The sequence below is a fragment of the Microcaecilia unicolor genome, chromosome 3, assembly GCF_901765095.1.
Source record: "Microcaecilia unicolor chromosome 3, aMicUni1.1, whole genome shotgun sequence".
Classification (NCBI taxonomy): domain Eukaryota; kingdom Metazoa; phylum Chordata; class Amphibia; order Gymnophiona; family Siphonopidae; genus Microcaecilia; species Microcaecilia unicolor.
The window spans coordinates 179,568,246-179,584,197 of NC_044033.1; the positions used below are offsets into that span (position 1 = coordinate 179,568,246).

A 15,952-nucleotide genomic window follows, 5' to 3' on the forward strand; every position below is an offset into this window, starting at 1 on the left:
TTTTTCCAAGTGTTGGACTCCAGACTATGGTGTTCCAGGATTCACCATTGTCACCAATTTTATTTAATATCTTTATGAGTTCCTTAGGATTTTTTTGTTTTGTTTTTGGAGTCCTCTTTGTATTATGTTTCGTCTTACACGGATGATATTTTTCATCCTAGTTCCATTAGTTTCAGGTTATGATGATGGTTACAAATTGATCTTGGATTGCATTGATAAAACTCATTGTTGGGCTTCCCAGAATATATTGATACTTAACACTGCTAAAACCAGATTGTTATACTTTAGCACTATTTTAGTAGATGTTACCAAGACTATTACCTTAAGAACGGGAGAACAATTGAGTTGTGAAACTTCTTCAAGGGCTCAGAGAGTTATGCTTGACTCTCAGCTAACTATGGAATGTCAGATAAATAATCTGAGTAGAAAGATCTTTTTAAAGTTGCGACAGCTGAGAGCAGTTAGATCTCTTTTTTTTTTCCCCCAGAACAGTTCCGTATATTAGTTAAAATTATAATTTACTCCCAAATAGACTACTGAAGTGATCTATATGTAGGAATATGTGAAAAGCTTTTAAATAGGCTTCAACTTATGCCGAATATTGCAGCGGAATTGATATATAGAGGCAAGAAATTTGATTAGGCATCTCCTTTGTTAAAAGATCTACATTGGTTACTGGTTGGTGCTCCTATGAGTTTAAGGTGATGTGTCTTGTGTTTAAGATCATTAATGGCTGCTGTCTATACTCCCATACTCAGTTAACTATTCCTTCTTTCACTGTTAAAGATGTTTAAGCGCTTCTCTGTTAGTTCATTTGCCTATTAATCTAGCAGAATATGGAATTCGTTACCAGTTTAAATCTGGGTAATAGTCAATTATCTACAGTTCCTTAAAGTCTTGAAGACTCATCAGTAAACATTTTGGTTTTTTTTTAAGAGGTTATGTTAATTTCTATATTATGTCATTATTCTTATTATAAATGACTATAAGGAATTATTAATTTGTATATTATATAACCCGCTTTGATTCTACAAGCAGGATATAAATGATGGAATGGAAGGCTGTGGGGATGGTGCAAACAGTGTGTATCAGTTGCTGCTCAATGCCAGCAAAAATCTGCTCTTTAAAAGGAACATGGGAGGGAAAGATGTTGGGAGTTTTCAGGTGGTAGGGCTTGGGGATCCCCACCAGCCACACCATAGGTGTGATGCTACTGAGTGGGTTTGAACCCACCTGGGCCCACCCATGGCTATACCACTCCTCTTAGATTTTCTTCTCATCTGTGCGGGATCAGGATCCGTGCATTAGCATTGAAGTTCTGATGTAAAATAGCTGATTACTGTGTGTCAAGAGTGAGACAGCCTCCAATTGCATGAGACACAAACCTAATGTCTGAGACTTGGCATGGCTGCTCCTGGCCAGAAAAGGGCAGCAGTAGCAAAATTAATGAGTATGGGGCCTGTGAGCCAGCATGCACTCATACGCTCCACAGTGGCTGTACCTGGCTCCACCTCTACCTCTCTTCATGGAAAGTGTACACAGGAGAAAAGGACAGGACCACTTCAGAACATCTGAGTGTGCATACTGACTTACAGGCCCTACACTCATTGACACTACTACTTCCACCTTTCCTGATATGGTTTGAGGATAATGAGAAAGTTGTCAGGGCTGTTGTACTGTGGAGTCGGAGTCGTGGAGTCAGAGTCGGCAGCAATTTTGGGTACATTGAGTCGGAGTTGGAGTTGGCAAAAATGTTCCAACTCCGACTCCTCATACATTTGAATAAAGTACTTCTCTGCTGTGAATAAAGCTTAGTACCTAGTTGTTTCACTAGTGTGAAGTCCAGCTGAACTATTTTGCTGGAGAGCTTCACTCTGCTCAGTGTCCCATTTACTGACCTGCTGTAGAGCACCTCCTCTCTGACTCCACAGTGAACTTAAGCTCCAAGAGAAGATCATTCAGCACACACAGATAAGGCAGCAGAGAGACTCCACCCAACTTCCTCTCTCTCTCTGCAAGAAGAGCTTTATATTTTAGTGGAAGTGGCACACCATTCACAATGGCAAAAAGAATGTCAGGAAACATGACAAAGTCTGCTGTTTATGAACACTTTACAATATCAACAGATGGGAAACATTATGTATGTCAATGTATTATAGAAGATGATGATGGTGAAAAAGCATGTGATGCAAAAATTAGCAGTTTCAGTGGTTATGAAAAAAATGCACCTACAAGAGCATCAAATTTAAAAAGACACTTGCAGCGTTTCCATCCTAAAGTGTTAGAAGCTGTGAATGAGAAAGATAGCAATGAAAACATTCCATCTACTTCAGGGTCAATAAAAGATCAGAAATCTACTGGAGGCCAGACACAACTATCAAGATTTTTTACAGCTGACAGTTACTATAACAATGACACCAGAAAAATTCAAAAACCACATCATTGTTTTTTTATGTGTGTTTTTTTGTTTAAACTTTAGGATTAATGAATATTTCTAGTTTCTTTAATAAATAAAATAAAAAGTCACAATGACATAGATTTTAAACCCAAACATTAACATGCAGCCTTGCATGCTGCACTCTTTCAGTCAACATGCAAAAAAAATACATATTAAAAACTGAGGAGTCGGAGTCGGAGGTACCATAAACTGAGGAGTCGGAGTTGAAGGATTTTTGTACCGACTCCACAGCCCTGGTAATAACCATCATCCTGCCCCCTTCTTACCCCATGTCCTCTATACCCCCAGTAATAACCATCACCCTGACACCATCAACCTCCTGTGTCCTCTATTGCAGTGTTTCCCTCAACTTCTTCAGGCCAAGTACCCCGTAAGTCAAATACATTTCAACCGAGTACCCCTGACCTCAGATAAGCAGAGATTTTGAAATGGACATTTTATTATTAAACAGTTAACTCTTACCTTAGAACTTAAGAACATAAGATTAGCCATACTGGGTGAGACCAATAGTCCATCTAACCCAGTATCCTGTTTTCCGAACAGTGGCCAAGCCAGGTCACAAGTACCTGGCAGAAACCCAAATCTGGTGTAGGGTATACAACATACGTAACACATACAGGTCACTGGAAATGGCATACAGAACAAGACACAGTTTGCATGATCTGTTACATTTCATTCTCATATAAACTGCTTGGCCCCTTGGCAGGTGGTGTGTTCTTACAAACTGCCCCCCCCCCCCCCCCCCCCCATTTACAAAGCTTTGCTAGTGGCTGCCGGTGCTCAAATGCCAACACAGCCCATTCACTTTGAATGGGCTATATCAGCATTGCTGCGCAGCATTGTAAATGGGGGGGGGGGGGGGGGAGGGGGGAGTAAAAACAGTGAGACTTACAGACAGGGTCTATTTATAAAAACAAAACAAAAAACAGGAGAAGGATTTGCCCGTAATGACCCATTGGATTCTTGTTTCATTTTCCCAGAGAATAACAAATGAAACTTAATTGTTCACTATGGACAACTTCTCCACTTTTTGTGAAGAACATTTTTTTTTTCTTAATAAATAGTCCTGAATGAACCAAGGCATCTTTTAATGCACATACCAAATGTAAACTAAAAATAAATATCACATAGTAATGACACAAACTGTCTTCCGAATATGCAAGGAATGCAACCACAGTCACTTAAAGTGTGGCCTGTTACCTCTTTTAGCATTCTGTGCTTAGAAAATCAGCACAGAATGATTTGTTATATTTCATGTCCATATCTAAATGCTAGCTTTGGCAGATGTATGTTCCAAAAACTGACATTTCTATTCACGAGAGAAAATAAAATTGCTTTTTCTACCTTTGTTGACTGGTCATTTTTCTAATTGTGTTGTCCTAGTCTCTGATTTTTGCTTTCCTCTGTCTTTTCACTCTTTTGCCAGGGTCTCCAGTCCATTTGATATTTCTTCTCTCTCCATGTCCATCAACCACCTCTCCTCTCTGTGCCCGTGTCAAACCCTATGTTCAGCATCTCTTGTCTCTGTGCCCCAGTTTTCCACCATGTTCAGCTTTTTTCCTCTGTGTCCTAGTCTTTTCCTGTTACCTGCATCTTTCCTCAAGAGGTGATGACCACCAACAGTTGCAGCCCTTCATCCTGATATGCTGGGTCTGCCAAGCTCTTCTTACTGTTTCTTTAACAAATTACAAACAAACATCTACTGAATCCCCTGCTATAAATATCACTGCATGCAGCTGTAGTGATCACCACAGGCTGCCTCCAGCCACTGTGGGGCCTTCCCTCTGCTCAGCAGCTCCATTCACCAGAGACTTGCCTACCCCCCCCCCCCCCCCACACACACTCCTTTCTTTGTTTCCTCACGCTTCATTGCACACCCTTATTTTGTTCTCTCTCCCATACTGCCCCTTTCTCCATCCTGGCTGTTCCCTTCTTGCTACTCCTAAATGTACCCTTTATACCTTGCCCCTTCCTCTCCCCACCACCATCTCTCTTGCTCTACCTTTCATTGCATCCCAACCCCACAGTATTTTTTTTTTAATTCTTATCCAGCGCCGAGACTGGAAAATCTGAAGCACAGACAGGATTGGGTGTGGAGAAGGCCAGAAGGTGCGGTTCCCACCCGAGATGGGGGGGGGGGAGGTGAGAATGTTAGCACAAAGCTGCACAACCCCTCTTTTTTGGCTGTGGCAGGCCTAAATGCACAACTCTGAGGTCTGTGGAGGCCAGAAGGTGCGGTTCCTGCCCTGATTGGGGGGGGGGGGGGGGAGAGAATGTTAGCACAAAGCTTCACAACCCCAGTGCAGGCCGGAGGAAAGTTATATTTCCTACAGGCAGGGGCAGTAGCAGCTGGAAGCTCTGCATGCCCCGGGGGTGATGGAGGACAGAAATAGGTACAACATGGAGTTTGAGGCTTTCCTGCAGGGCCTAGGGTTTCAGCATAGAGTTTGAGGCACAGTTTTCCTGTGCGGGGGGGACTTGCCACGAAGCTTCTGTGGGGAAGGGGGGATCAAAGGTCAAAGAAAACTGCATTGTTCCACCGGGGTGGAGTCGAAGAGATGAGAGGAAAATACGTTGCTGTTTTCCCATGGGGGGGGGGGGGGGGGAGGGTTGAAGAGGCCAGAGTAAAATACGTTGGTGTTTTCTCGGATGATGGAGTGGGGGTTCGAAGATGCCAGAGAAAAATGCTGCACTGGATGGCAGGGCACACTTCGATGAAGCTGACGCACACTTCTGCGCCTGCTTTGACTGTAATTGTTGCTGAAGGGAGAGATAGAGATTCAAGCTGTTGCCAGTAGCTGCATACTGTTTGCATATCCCTGTGAGTGTTTTGCGTACCCCCAAGGATACTCATACCGCTTACTGGAAAACTTCTCTATAGCCCTAGAATACAAACATGGCTTTTATCTGCTGTCATTTTCTATCTAGTCTGCCCATTCATGCCAACCATATGTCCTCTATACTCTCGGATAACCATCAAACTGCCCCTTCCTGTCATTCCTTATCCTGCATCCCCTACACTTCCAGTAAATAACCGTCCCCCTGCGCCCCTCTCTTGTCATTCCTCACCTCATGTCTTTCATATCAGCATTAATGCTTCCCTTCTCTTATGCCTAGAATTGTCTTTAATATTCTGGACATAAATACACTATACACCCCACTTTTATCTATTTTTGTATTCTCTGATGTGGGCCTTATTATTAACATTTTAGCTTTGTAACATTAAGCTTAGCTTGCAGAAACTCGCTGTCTTTTAGATAACAGTGGATCTGACCGTGTTTCTTTTTCTTCAGAGATGAGGTTTGTCCCTTTTGTGTTCTAACAATTTTTATTGAGTTTAAAGAAAATATAGCAAAAGAAGCAGATACAAAACAGATCTCAAAATGTACCACAACAGTTCCCCTCCTCCTCTAACTTGACCCCCCCTCTCTAAACCCAAGATTACAGTGCAGTGATTCATATCAAACAGAAGGCTTTGGTTCTTATAGCCCCCCGATACTAGTCCTTACCCACCCTTCTCCCCCCATCTGCTCTTCATGAAGGACCAGAGCTCTAAAAGACTGATATCGCAGGTTAAATGCTCAGTCAGACAAGTTTCATAGCAAATTTAAAATTAGACTTTGTCCTTTGGGACTCGGAGACTGTATATGTGAGTTGGACCTTGGGTTCACATTCTCTGTTTTTCTCCTTTCTTTTATTTTTATTGGCTTAGAGACTGTGCGATGTCCAAAATGACCTTGTGGAGTATCGTGTCCAAGATGCCTCCAGAATGCTTCAACTCCCTATATGTGGAATTCCCCCTGAAGCTGCGTCAGCTCTTGGGGGAATGGCTAGAGAACCAGCCCTGGTAAGAACCAAGTGGGTTGTCCTTGCCTCCCTCCTATCCTTGCCTCCTCCCCCCATTATCCCAGGGCTGGCCCAGTCACTAGGTAGACTAGGTGGCTACCTAGGGCAGCAGCATGGGCAGGGGGCATAGCTCGGGCAGAGGGGGCATGGCTCAGACACGCATGAGTGCCTTCCCCTGCTTCCCATCTCACTGCTTCCCCCCCACCCCCACCCCCACCCCAGGCTTGTCTCTCCCTTTCTGAGACAGACTTCCTGTCAGAGGAGGGTGGGACAAAGCAGCGCTTAGTGCAGGTTTATGTTACAGGGCCCACCCAAAGCTGGTGCTTCTGTATATGTTTGGTCTGGGCTGGATGGAAGTAGGGGATAACGGCAGAAGGCTATGTAGAAATAAGGGAAGGAGGGAGGCATTGGACATGGGGTGGGGGAGGGAAGGGGAGATAATCTGGATAACTAAGAGGGGTGGGTATTAGAGGGAAAGGAGAGATGCTGGGCCCTGCAGGGGTGGGGGCTGGGTACAGTTGAAGTCTCATGTAAGGTGTCCAATACCCTTAGACTGGGCCAGTCCTTTCTCCACTCACTCTTTGTTCACACAGTTTTCTTGCATATCCTACTCACCCTATGTGTTCAAAGTATTTTATTCGGTCATCCTGTTTAGATACTTTCATGGAAGTAGTCTGGCTACTCATGTTCTTCTCGAGCTGCTGGAGAGAGGTATTGCTGAGATAATGTAACTAGTAGAGTGGAGCCTATCTTTGAGATTTGTACTGGAATATATCAGACTGTGATTGCCTCATGGGCTTGGAACTTACCTGCTGTAAGCAAATAACCATAGCCAAAAAACTCAAGAGACTGACGTAAGGGAAGAAAAGCCCATGACATAGCTAAGGCTGTTAAGTGACCCCTAAGGGTTTTGCTGAACCCTCAAGAACTTTGGTAAACAAAGTTAATGCACGTTTCAGATTGCTTATACTTACTCATGAACACATTTCATGAGTAATAGAGGCAGAAAATGTGTTCCATCTTATGTGGAAGGATGACACACTTCAGAATGAGCTTAATTACTGATAAAAATTGTCAACGAGCCAATACAGACCCAAGAACTGTATGTAATTATCTGTACAACTTGTACATTTTGGATTTTTTTTTATTTCTTCTGCTGTATAACTGTAAATCACTTTGCTCCCGATCCTAAGGAGCAATTCTTCTCCGAGGACAAGTAGGCTGATATTATCACATATGGGTCGTCGTCCGTGATGGCCCAGGAGACGGAGAACTTGCAAAGCAAAAAAATCAAAGAAATCTCTAGAACGCTGCGTTGCGTGGGAGCAACACACTGCGCATGCGCGAGAGACTTCCTGCCCGCGATGCGAACGTGCTACCTCAGTTCTTTCTTATCCGTGATCGTGGAAAGTTGTTTTTCAGTACCTTCCCTTTTTCGGCTCAGGAGACGATTGAGTTCGGCGGTTTTTACTGCCTATTTTCGCTTTATTATCTCTGCCTTTTACCTCACTACCCACTTGTGGTACCGGAGCCAGTTGCCACCTGGGTCGACTCCCCCTCAACGTCAGTAGAGGAAGCTTCGCTGGAGTCCAGGCAGGGGTCGGCTTCTCGACGCTCCCCACGAGGTCGTTGATCCTCGAAGTCGAAGCAGGCTTGGTTTCGGGCTGCTCTTAGGGAGGGTCTGTCTGATACCGAAGAGGAGCGCTTGTCGGAAGAGGAGGAAGACCCCAGGTACTTTTCAGAGGAGGAGTCCTGTGGGTTTCCTTCTGATCCTACTCCACCGATTGAAGTGAGGATGTCTCCACCTGAGAGTCTTACTTTCTCATTCTTTGTGCGGGAAATATCTAGGGACATTCCATTCCCTATGGAGGTTGTGGATGAGCCCAGTGCTGAGATGCTCGAGGTCCTGGATTATCCTCCACCTGCAGAGGTTGCAATGGCCCCAACACTCACAGTACGCTCAGGGAAGTGCTGATGCAGAATTGGTCTTGCCCTCTCTCTAATCCAGTGGTCCCCAAGAAGTCCAAGTCCCAGTACAGAGTCCATGGAGAGCCTGTAATGGTGAAGGCCCAACTTCCTCACGATTCCATGGTGATGGACTCTGCTCTCAGAAGAGCCAAGAGTACTAGAGACTATGCCTCGGCGCCCCCAGGCAGAGAGTCTAGGACCTTGGATTCTTTTGGGAGGCGGATGTATCAGGCCGCTATGCTCGCCGCCAAGATCCAGACATACCAGCTCTACACGAGCATTCACTTGCGGAACTCGGTGAGGCAACTGTCCAGTTTAATTGAAGCACTTCCTCAGGAGCTTGCTGAACTTTTTCACCAGGTGGTCAGGCAGCAGAAGGCGATTCGCAAATTCCTGGCCAGGGGGTCTTACGACACTTTTGATGTAGCATCCTGAGTAGCTGCTCAAGGTATAGTAATGCGCAGACTCTCATGGCTGTGTGTCTCTGACCTGGATCAGCGCTGCACACGTCTAGTAGCGCTTCAGAAATGATAGTAGTAGTAAGACCCAGCAGCGAATGGCAGATGTTCCTTGCCGGGGAGATAATCTCTTTGGAGAAAAAGTAGAGGATATGGTTGATCAGATGGAAAAGCATCATGATGCCATGGATTCTCTCCCGCCGGACGTCTTCTGCTACTGCCTCCTCTTCTAGGAGATTTTTTGGAGGGAGGAGGAGTGCCCCCTATTCCTATAACAGGCATAGGTACACTCCTGCTTCCTGGCAGCCGGTTCAGGCTCAGCCCCAGCATGCGTGTTCTTGTCATCGCTGTGCACCTAAGGCCATTAGGGCTCCCCAGCAGAAGCAAGGGACATGCTTTTGACTGGCTCCAGTGCAGCATAGCCGCAGTAAACATGTCTGTACCGGGTGACTTGCCTGTCGGAGGGAGGTTGATATTTTTTCACCAAAGGTGGCCTCTTATAAACTCCGACAAGTGGGTTCTACAAATAGTGCAGTTAGGATACACGCTCAGTCTGGCATCCAAGCCTCCAAATTGTCCACCTGGAGCTCAGTCCTTCAGCTCCCAGCACAAGCAGGTACTTGCAGAGGAACTCTCTGCCCTGCTAACGGCCAATGCGGTCGAACCCATTCCACCAGGGGAAGAAGGGCTGGGATTCTATTCCAGGTACTTCCTTGTGCAAAAGAAAACAGGGGGGATGCGTCCCATCCTAGACCTAAGGGCCCTGAACAAGTTCCTAGTCTGAGAACAGTTCAGGATGGTTTCCCTGGCACCCTTCTTCCCATGATTCGGGAAAATGATTGGCTATGCTCTCTGGACTCACATCTCGATACTCCAAGCTCACAGGAAGTATCTTCGATTTTGGTTGGGACTTCAGCACTTTCAGTACTGTGTACTGCCCTTTGGCCTCGCATCTGCGCCCAGGGTCTTTACAAAGTGCTTGGCAGTTGTCGCAGCATCTCTACGCAGACTGGGAGTGCATGTGTTTCCTTATCTCGACGATTGGCTGGTGAAGAGCACCTCGGAGGCAGGGGCTCTACAGTCCATGCGGATCACTGTTCAACTGTTGGAGCTACTGGGGTTTGTAATCAATTATCCCAAGTCCCGTCTTATCCCGGTTCAGAAATTAGAGTTCATCGGCGCTTATCTTCCCCAGACAAGGGCAGATAATCTCTTAGCCCTAGTGTCCTTGGCTCGAGCGTCTCAACAGATCACAGATCGGCAGATATTGAGACTCTTAGGACACATGGCTTTCACAGATAATGTAACTCCCATGGCACGCCTACATACGAGATCAGCTCAATGGACCCTAGCTTCCCAGTGGTGCCAGGCCACAGGGGATCTAGAGGATGTAATCCATCTCTCCACCGAGTTTTGCAGTTCCCTTCAGTGGTGGACCATTCTATCCAATTTGACCTTGGGACATCCATTCCTCAGCCACAAAAAGTGCTGACGACGGATGCATCCCTCCTGGAGTGGGGAGCTCATGTAGATGGTCTTCACACTCAGGGAGTTTGGTCGTTTCATGAGAAGGATCTTCCGATCCTGGAATTACGAGCGATATGGAACGCTCTCAAGGCTTTCAGAGATCGGCTGTCCAATCAAATCATTCTAATTCAGACAGACAATCAGGTTGCAATGTATTACACCAACAAGCAGGGGGGCACCGGATCTCGCCCTCTGTGTCAGGAAGCCGTCAGGATGTGGCTTTGGGCTCACCGCCAAGGCATGTTTCTCCAGGCCATGTACTTGGCAGGCGTAAACAGTCTGGCCGACAGACTGAGCAGGATAATGCAACCTCACGAGTGGTCACTAAACAAGGACATTGTCTGCAAGATCTTCCGAGCATAGGGCACCCCCTCGGTGGATCTTTTTGCCACTCAGACCAATCACAAAGTCTCTCAGTTCTGTTCCAGGGTTCAGGCCCACGACAGACTAGCGTCAGATGCTTTTCTCCTACATTGGGGGGACAGGCCTTCTGTATGCGTATCCTCCCATACCGCTAGTAGGAAAAACTCTGCTGAAACACAGGCAAGACCGCGGAACCATGATTCTGATTGCACCTTTTTGGCCTCTTCTTCTGGAGTTGTCCTCCAAGGAGATTGGACTGTTTTCCGACCCTCATCACTCAGAACGAGGGGTCGCTTCTACATCCCAACCTCCAGTCTCTGGCTCCCACGGCCTGGATGTTGAGAACTTAGAAGTTGCCTCTTTAGGCCTTTCTGAGGGTGTCTCCCGAGTCTTGCTTGCTTCCAGGAAAGATTCCACGAAAAGGTGTCATTTTTTTAAATGGAGGAGGCCTGCCGCCTGGTGTGACAGCGAGGCCCTAGATCCTTTTTCTTGTCCTACACGGACCCTGTTTGAATACCTTCTACACTTATCAGAGTCTGGTCTCAAGACCAACTCCGTAAGAGTTCACCTTAGTGCAATCAGTGCTTACCATCAATGTGTAGAAGGTCAGCCTGTCTCTGAACAGCCTTTAATTGTTCGTTTCATGAGAGGTTTGCTTTTGTCAAAGCCCCCTGTCAAACCTCCACCAGTCATTAGTGTCTATGCTTAGTTTCAGATAGCACCAGCGTTTTTGTGCTTGTTCCTCCAAAATTACATGGGGTAGAAAGAATATCTGTATACGTCAATTTGAAGACCCCTGAGGAAGGCCTATTTGGCCGAAACACGGACCGTGTAGGGTCCTAATAAAACTATTTTGGTGCTCTTACTCTTTGTGGTATTCAGTCTGGTTCTTTTGGTTTCTTCTGCTCTTCTTGTGGTTGCTTGTGTGCTTTGTGGGAGATTTGGACCCTGTTTTGGTAAACCTCCACCAGTGTCATGGGATCTCAACGTCGTTCTCACCCAGCTGATGAAAGCTCCTTTTGAGCCACTGAATTCTTTCCATCTGAAGTACTTGACCTGGAAGGTCATTTTCTTGGTGGCTGTTACTTCAGCTCGTAGAGTCAGTGAGCTCCATGCCTTGGTAGTCCATTCACCTTATATTAAATTTCACCAATACAGAGTAGTCCTCCGCACTCACCCTAAGTTCTTGCCGAAGGTGTTGTTGGAGTTCCATCTGAACCAGTCAATTGTCTTGCCAACATTTTTCCCCGTCCACATACCCGCCCTGGTGAGGACAAGTTGCACACCTTGGACTGTAAGAGAGCTTTGGCCTTTTACGTGGAGCGGACGAAGCCCTATAGACAGTCCGCCCAATTGTTTGTTCCTTTGACCCTAACAGGAGGGGAGTTGCCATCGGAAAATGCACTATCTCCAGTTGGCTAGCAGATTGCATTTCCTTCACTTATGCCCAAGCTGGCTGTCAGAGCCATGGCTGCGTCAGTGTCTCACTTGAAGTCAGCTTCTATTGAAGAGATTTGCAAGGCTGTGACGTGGTCATCAGTCCACACATTCACATCTCACTACTGCCTTCAGCAGGATACCCGACGCAACAGTCTGTTTGGGCAGTCGGTGCTGCAGAATTTGTTTGGTGTTTAGAATCCAACTCCACCCTCCTAGGCCCATTTATGTTCTGTTCCAGGCTGCACTCTTACTTAGTTTTGTTTCTTTTTAGGTCAATCTTTGTTTTGTCCTCGCCATTGCGAGGCCCAGTTGACCAATGTTCTTTGTTTTGAGTGAGCCTGGGGGCTAGGGATTCCCCATATGTGATAATATCAGCCTGCTTGTCCTCAGTGAAAATGAAGATACATACCTATAGCAGGTATTCTTCGAGGACAGCAGGCTGAATATTATCACAACCCACCCTCCTCCCCTTTGGAGTTGTTTCTTTTGTATATATATTTTTGCTTTCTATCAAACTGAGGTAGCACGTTCGCTTCGCGGGTGGGAAGTCTCTCGCACATGCGCGGTGTGTTGCTCCCGCGCGATGCTGCGTTCTAGAGGTTTCTTAGATTTTTTTTGCTTTGCAAGTTCTCTGTTTCCTGTGCTGTCACTGACAATGACCCATATGTGATAATATTCAGCCTGCTGTCCTCGGAGAATACCTGCTACAGGTATGTATCTTCATTGTCTTTCAAGTATCACCTAGTTGTGAACCAGAGGGGAACCTGCTGCAGTGGCCTGTCCTGGTTTCTGAACTCATGTCCTCATTGCATAGTATTATCTGTAGTCCCTAAAGGTTCCATTTGAAACCAGCACTACAGTTACCAGAATGTACCAGGAGTTGGGGTGTCATAAAATGCTAGGATTAGCCTGGAGTCTTCCAGGACCGAAATCACTTGGCAGGTGTGCTGTTTAAACACTAGGTGATGGGGTTTATCCCATAAGCTGTCAGTCTGTTAATGACACTTGTAGAAGTTACTTGGATACAGGGTCCTCTCCAGCACTTAACCCCCCCCCCCCCCCCCATGAAGAACTACATTAAAAAAAATTATATATATATATATATATATATATATATATATATATATATATATATATATCAAGATAGTAATTTTGAATATCAGTTTTTCAAATTCTAGAAACATTTTTCCAAAGAAACTGTACATATAATAGCATCAGCCTCATGAAAGTTTCAGTCAACATTACGAGGAGAATCCAAGAATAGAAAATACAGAGATCTATCTTAAAATAACAAATAATCAAAAAGAAAATCCCACTGACTTAAGAAGAGCTACATTTTAAGGATTCAGTGTATTTGCCCTATGGTGGACTTCCTTGTTAACATATTTTTTTCTCTCACTCTCTTTATATGTCTTTCTGGGATGCCAGGGAATTTCTCCAAGGCTCGGATGCTTTCTATACCAGCACAGTGGGTTCAATCTTAACCAACATGATGAAGGAGCTGTGCGGTGCACTGTCAGGCCGTGGCAGTGAGGACGAGTGGATTCCTCAGTATGTGAATATGCTTGAGGTGTGTAGAACTCTGACTGAGCAAGGTCAAGGAAGTAGGGGACACATTTTGGTATTATTAGCCTAGCTCCCTACAAGAAGCTGCTCATGTAAAAATATCAGGCCCAAAATTCAAAATGATTTCAACGGTGAGGAGAGGCTCCATGCCGTTTAAATCACTTGGTCGGGGCTAACCAGCAGTATTCAGCAGCATGTAACCAGACAGTGCCGCTGAATATTGCTACTAAATGATATTCAGACCGCTAACCAGGTAGGTAAGTGCATAAAGTTAGAGCAGAAAAGAAGCTGTTCTAACTTTATGTGCCGAGTTCAACCAGGCACCAGTCTAAATATCAGCTGGTGCCCCCCCCCAACAATCCTCCCATCCCCTGAACTAAATATAAGACTGACCCAGCCCTTCCCCCACCTCTGTATGGCCCCCAGGAGTACCTGGAGAAGTTTCTGGTGGTCTAAGAGCAGGAGATCGGGCAGGAGTGATGCCCACTTGCTCCTGCCTGGCGCCATCCTGCAGTTCAATATGGCTACTGTGACCTCTAGCGGCAGCCTCACAGTGCTTTAGGGATTTCTCCAGGTGGGGGAGGGCTACAGAAGTTAGTGTGGGTTGGGGCAGCCCTCTTTTTCCTTGGGAGTGGATGGGGAGGGGGCACCTGACCTGTTTTTTGTTTTGTTTTTTTTATTTATGTGGATCCCAGACGATATTCAGCTGGGACTCGCATAACTGTGTTATGTGGGCCTTGGCTTGAATACTGGCCGGGACATTCATAATTAGCCCCAAATATTCAGTGCCGGTGCCCAAACATGGCCCAGAACTGAAAATCCTGGGCTAATTTAGCCGGCGACAGTCAACGTTTAAAAAACGCTGACCACTGTCAGCTGAATATGGTCCAGATCATGTCTGCATATATCCCTTATAACTTTTAAATTGTTCATCCAATTTCATACAAATTTCTGTCACAGGTAAGCGCACCCATTGTCCTCTGGCTTTTCTTGTGCTTCTGGCATCTCCAACTCTTAAAATCCCTGTTTCAGTTCAGGCCAATTCAGTTCACATGACAAGGAAGTCAAAACATGATATTTGCCATTTGTTTTGTACATTTGGTTAACTTTAATTTGAAAAAATGTTTTCACATAAAGCTCTCCCACTATTGGTTGGCATCCCACTATTGGTTGACATTGACCATTATGAAAACTCTCCTCTTGTTTTTTTACTGCCTGTGATCAGCCAAGAAAATTAGAGCTCACAAAATGTTCATATCTCTTTGTGGATTTCAGTGCTTTAGTTGAGCTTAATGTGCCTCAATAATATTGTTGAAATGAAAATGTGAATTAGCTATAACTGTATTTTAAGTAGAATTAATCTAAATGTCCAAAACTAAGTGGTTGTAAGTAAAATGGTCCTACAAAGGTGCATCAAAGTTAATTTACTTGACTTAGGTGACTTTCATTGTGTTTTCATCTCATTGATATATTTTTTTCAGATTAAATGTGGCTTGTAGTGAAGTAGTCATAAACTACTTTAAATGGTCATAACTGAAAGGCTCCTAAATTCAGTGACTTCATGGATGGTTTTAAAATTTCTTCCTGAACCTCTTTTGGTCTCACCTTGCTCTTGTAAACTTCTTGTTTCTCCAGATCCTTGTTGTTGTTTTGTTAATTTACTATTTAAACAGAACAAACATCAGAAAAACCTTATAACATTCTGATTTGAGAAATTGCAGATTCTGGTTTTTCATAAACATTCCTCCAGAACCTTCTATACATATTTTCCCCTCCATGTCTTCCATGTAAGTGTAAGTTTTCATTTTAGTTGTAATTCTTATGTTTAAGTTTTAGTTTAATTGTAACCATCTTTATTTGCTGCTCCTGTACCTGGACCTTCCCACATTGCTCCTTTCCTTCTCCAGAGCCCCAGAATCCTTTCTGAGCAGGACTGGTCTAGTATGTGGCCTGCTACCCCTGAACCAGTAGTCCTGCTAATATAAATTACCTGCGATAGTTGTGCCTCCTCCAACTTGAGCTAGGACAGGATGAATGCAGTGTAAGATCATCTGACATGATGATGGCATGGAAAACTATAGAGGTGCTGCAGGGATGTTACTGCAAGCACCTGGTAAGTTGTATAGAGACAAAAATAAAATGTGAGTGCCACAGACACTGAAGCCCACATGCATGTGGAATAGATAATAAATTTCTCTTTATTTATCAGAAGGTTAATCACACTTTGGTTTGTATTATTTACATAATAAACTTAAACATTGCAACACTAAAGGATACAGTGTAGCCCACGCTTTGGCTTACATTACTGTATACTTCCTTATCCCAA

At 44.9% G+C, this 15,952-nt stretch overlaps 1 protein-coding gene across 8 annotated transcripts in view; it reads left to right on the top strand.

The window, feature by feature from the left end:
• STAT6 (signal transducer and activator of transcription 6) overlaps nucleotides 1-15,952 on the top strand; it is a 221,814-nt gene that overhangs the window by 69,070 nt on the left and 136,792 nt on the right. For all 8 annotated transcript variants that reach the window (XM_030196653.1, XM_030196648.1, XM_030196651.1 and 5 more), the window contains 2 exons: nucleotides 6,171-6,305; nucleotides 13,489-13,630. In XM_030196653.1, coding sequence (XP_030052513.1) covers nucleotides 6,181-6,305; nucleotides 13,489-13,630 — 267 coding nt within the window. In that variant the 5' untranslated portion in view covers nucleotides 6,171-6,180. The remainder of the gene's footprint in view (nucleotides 1-6,170; nucleotides 6,306-13,488; nucleotides 13,631-15,952) is intronic.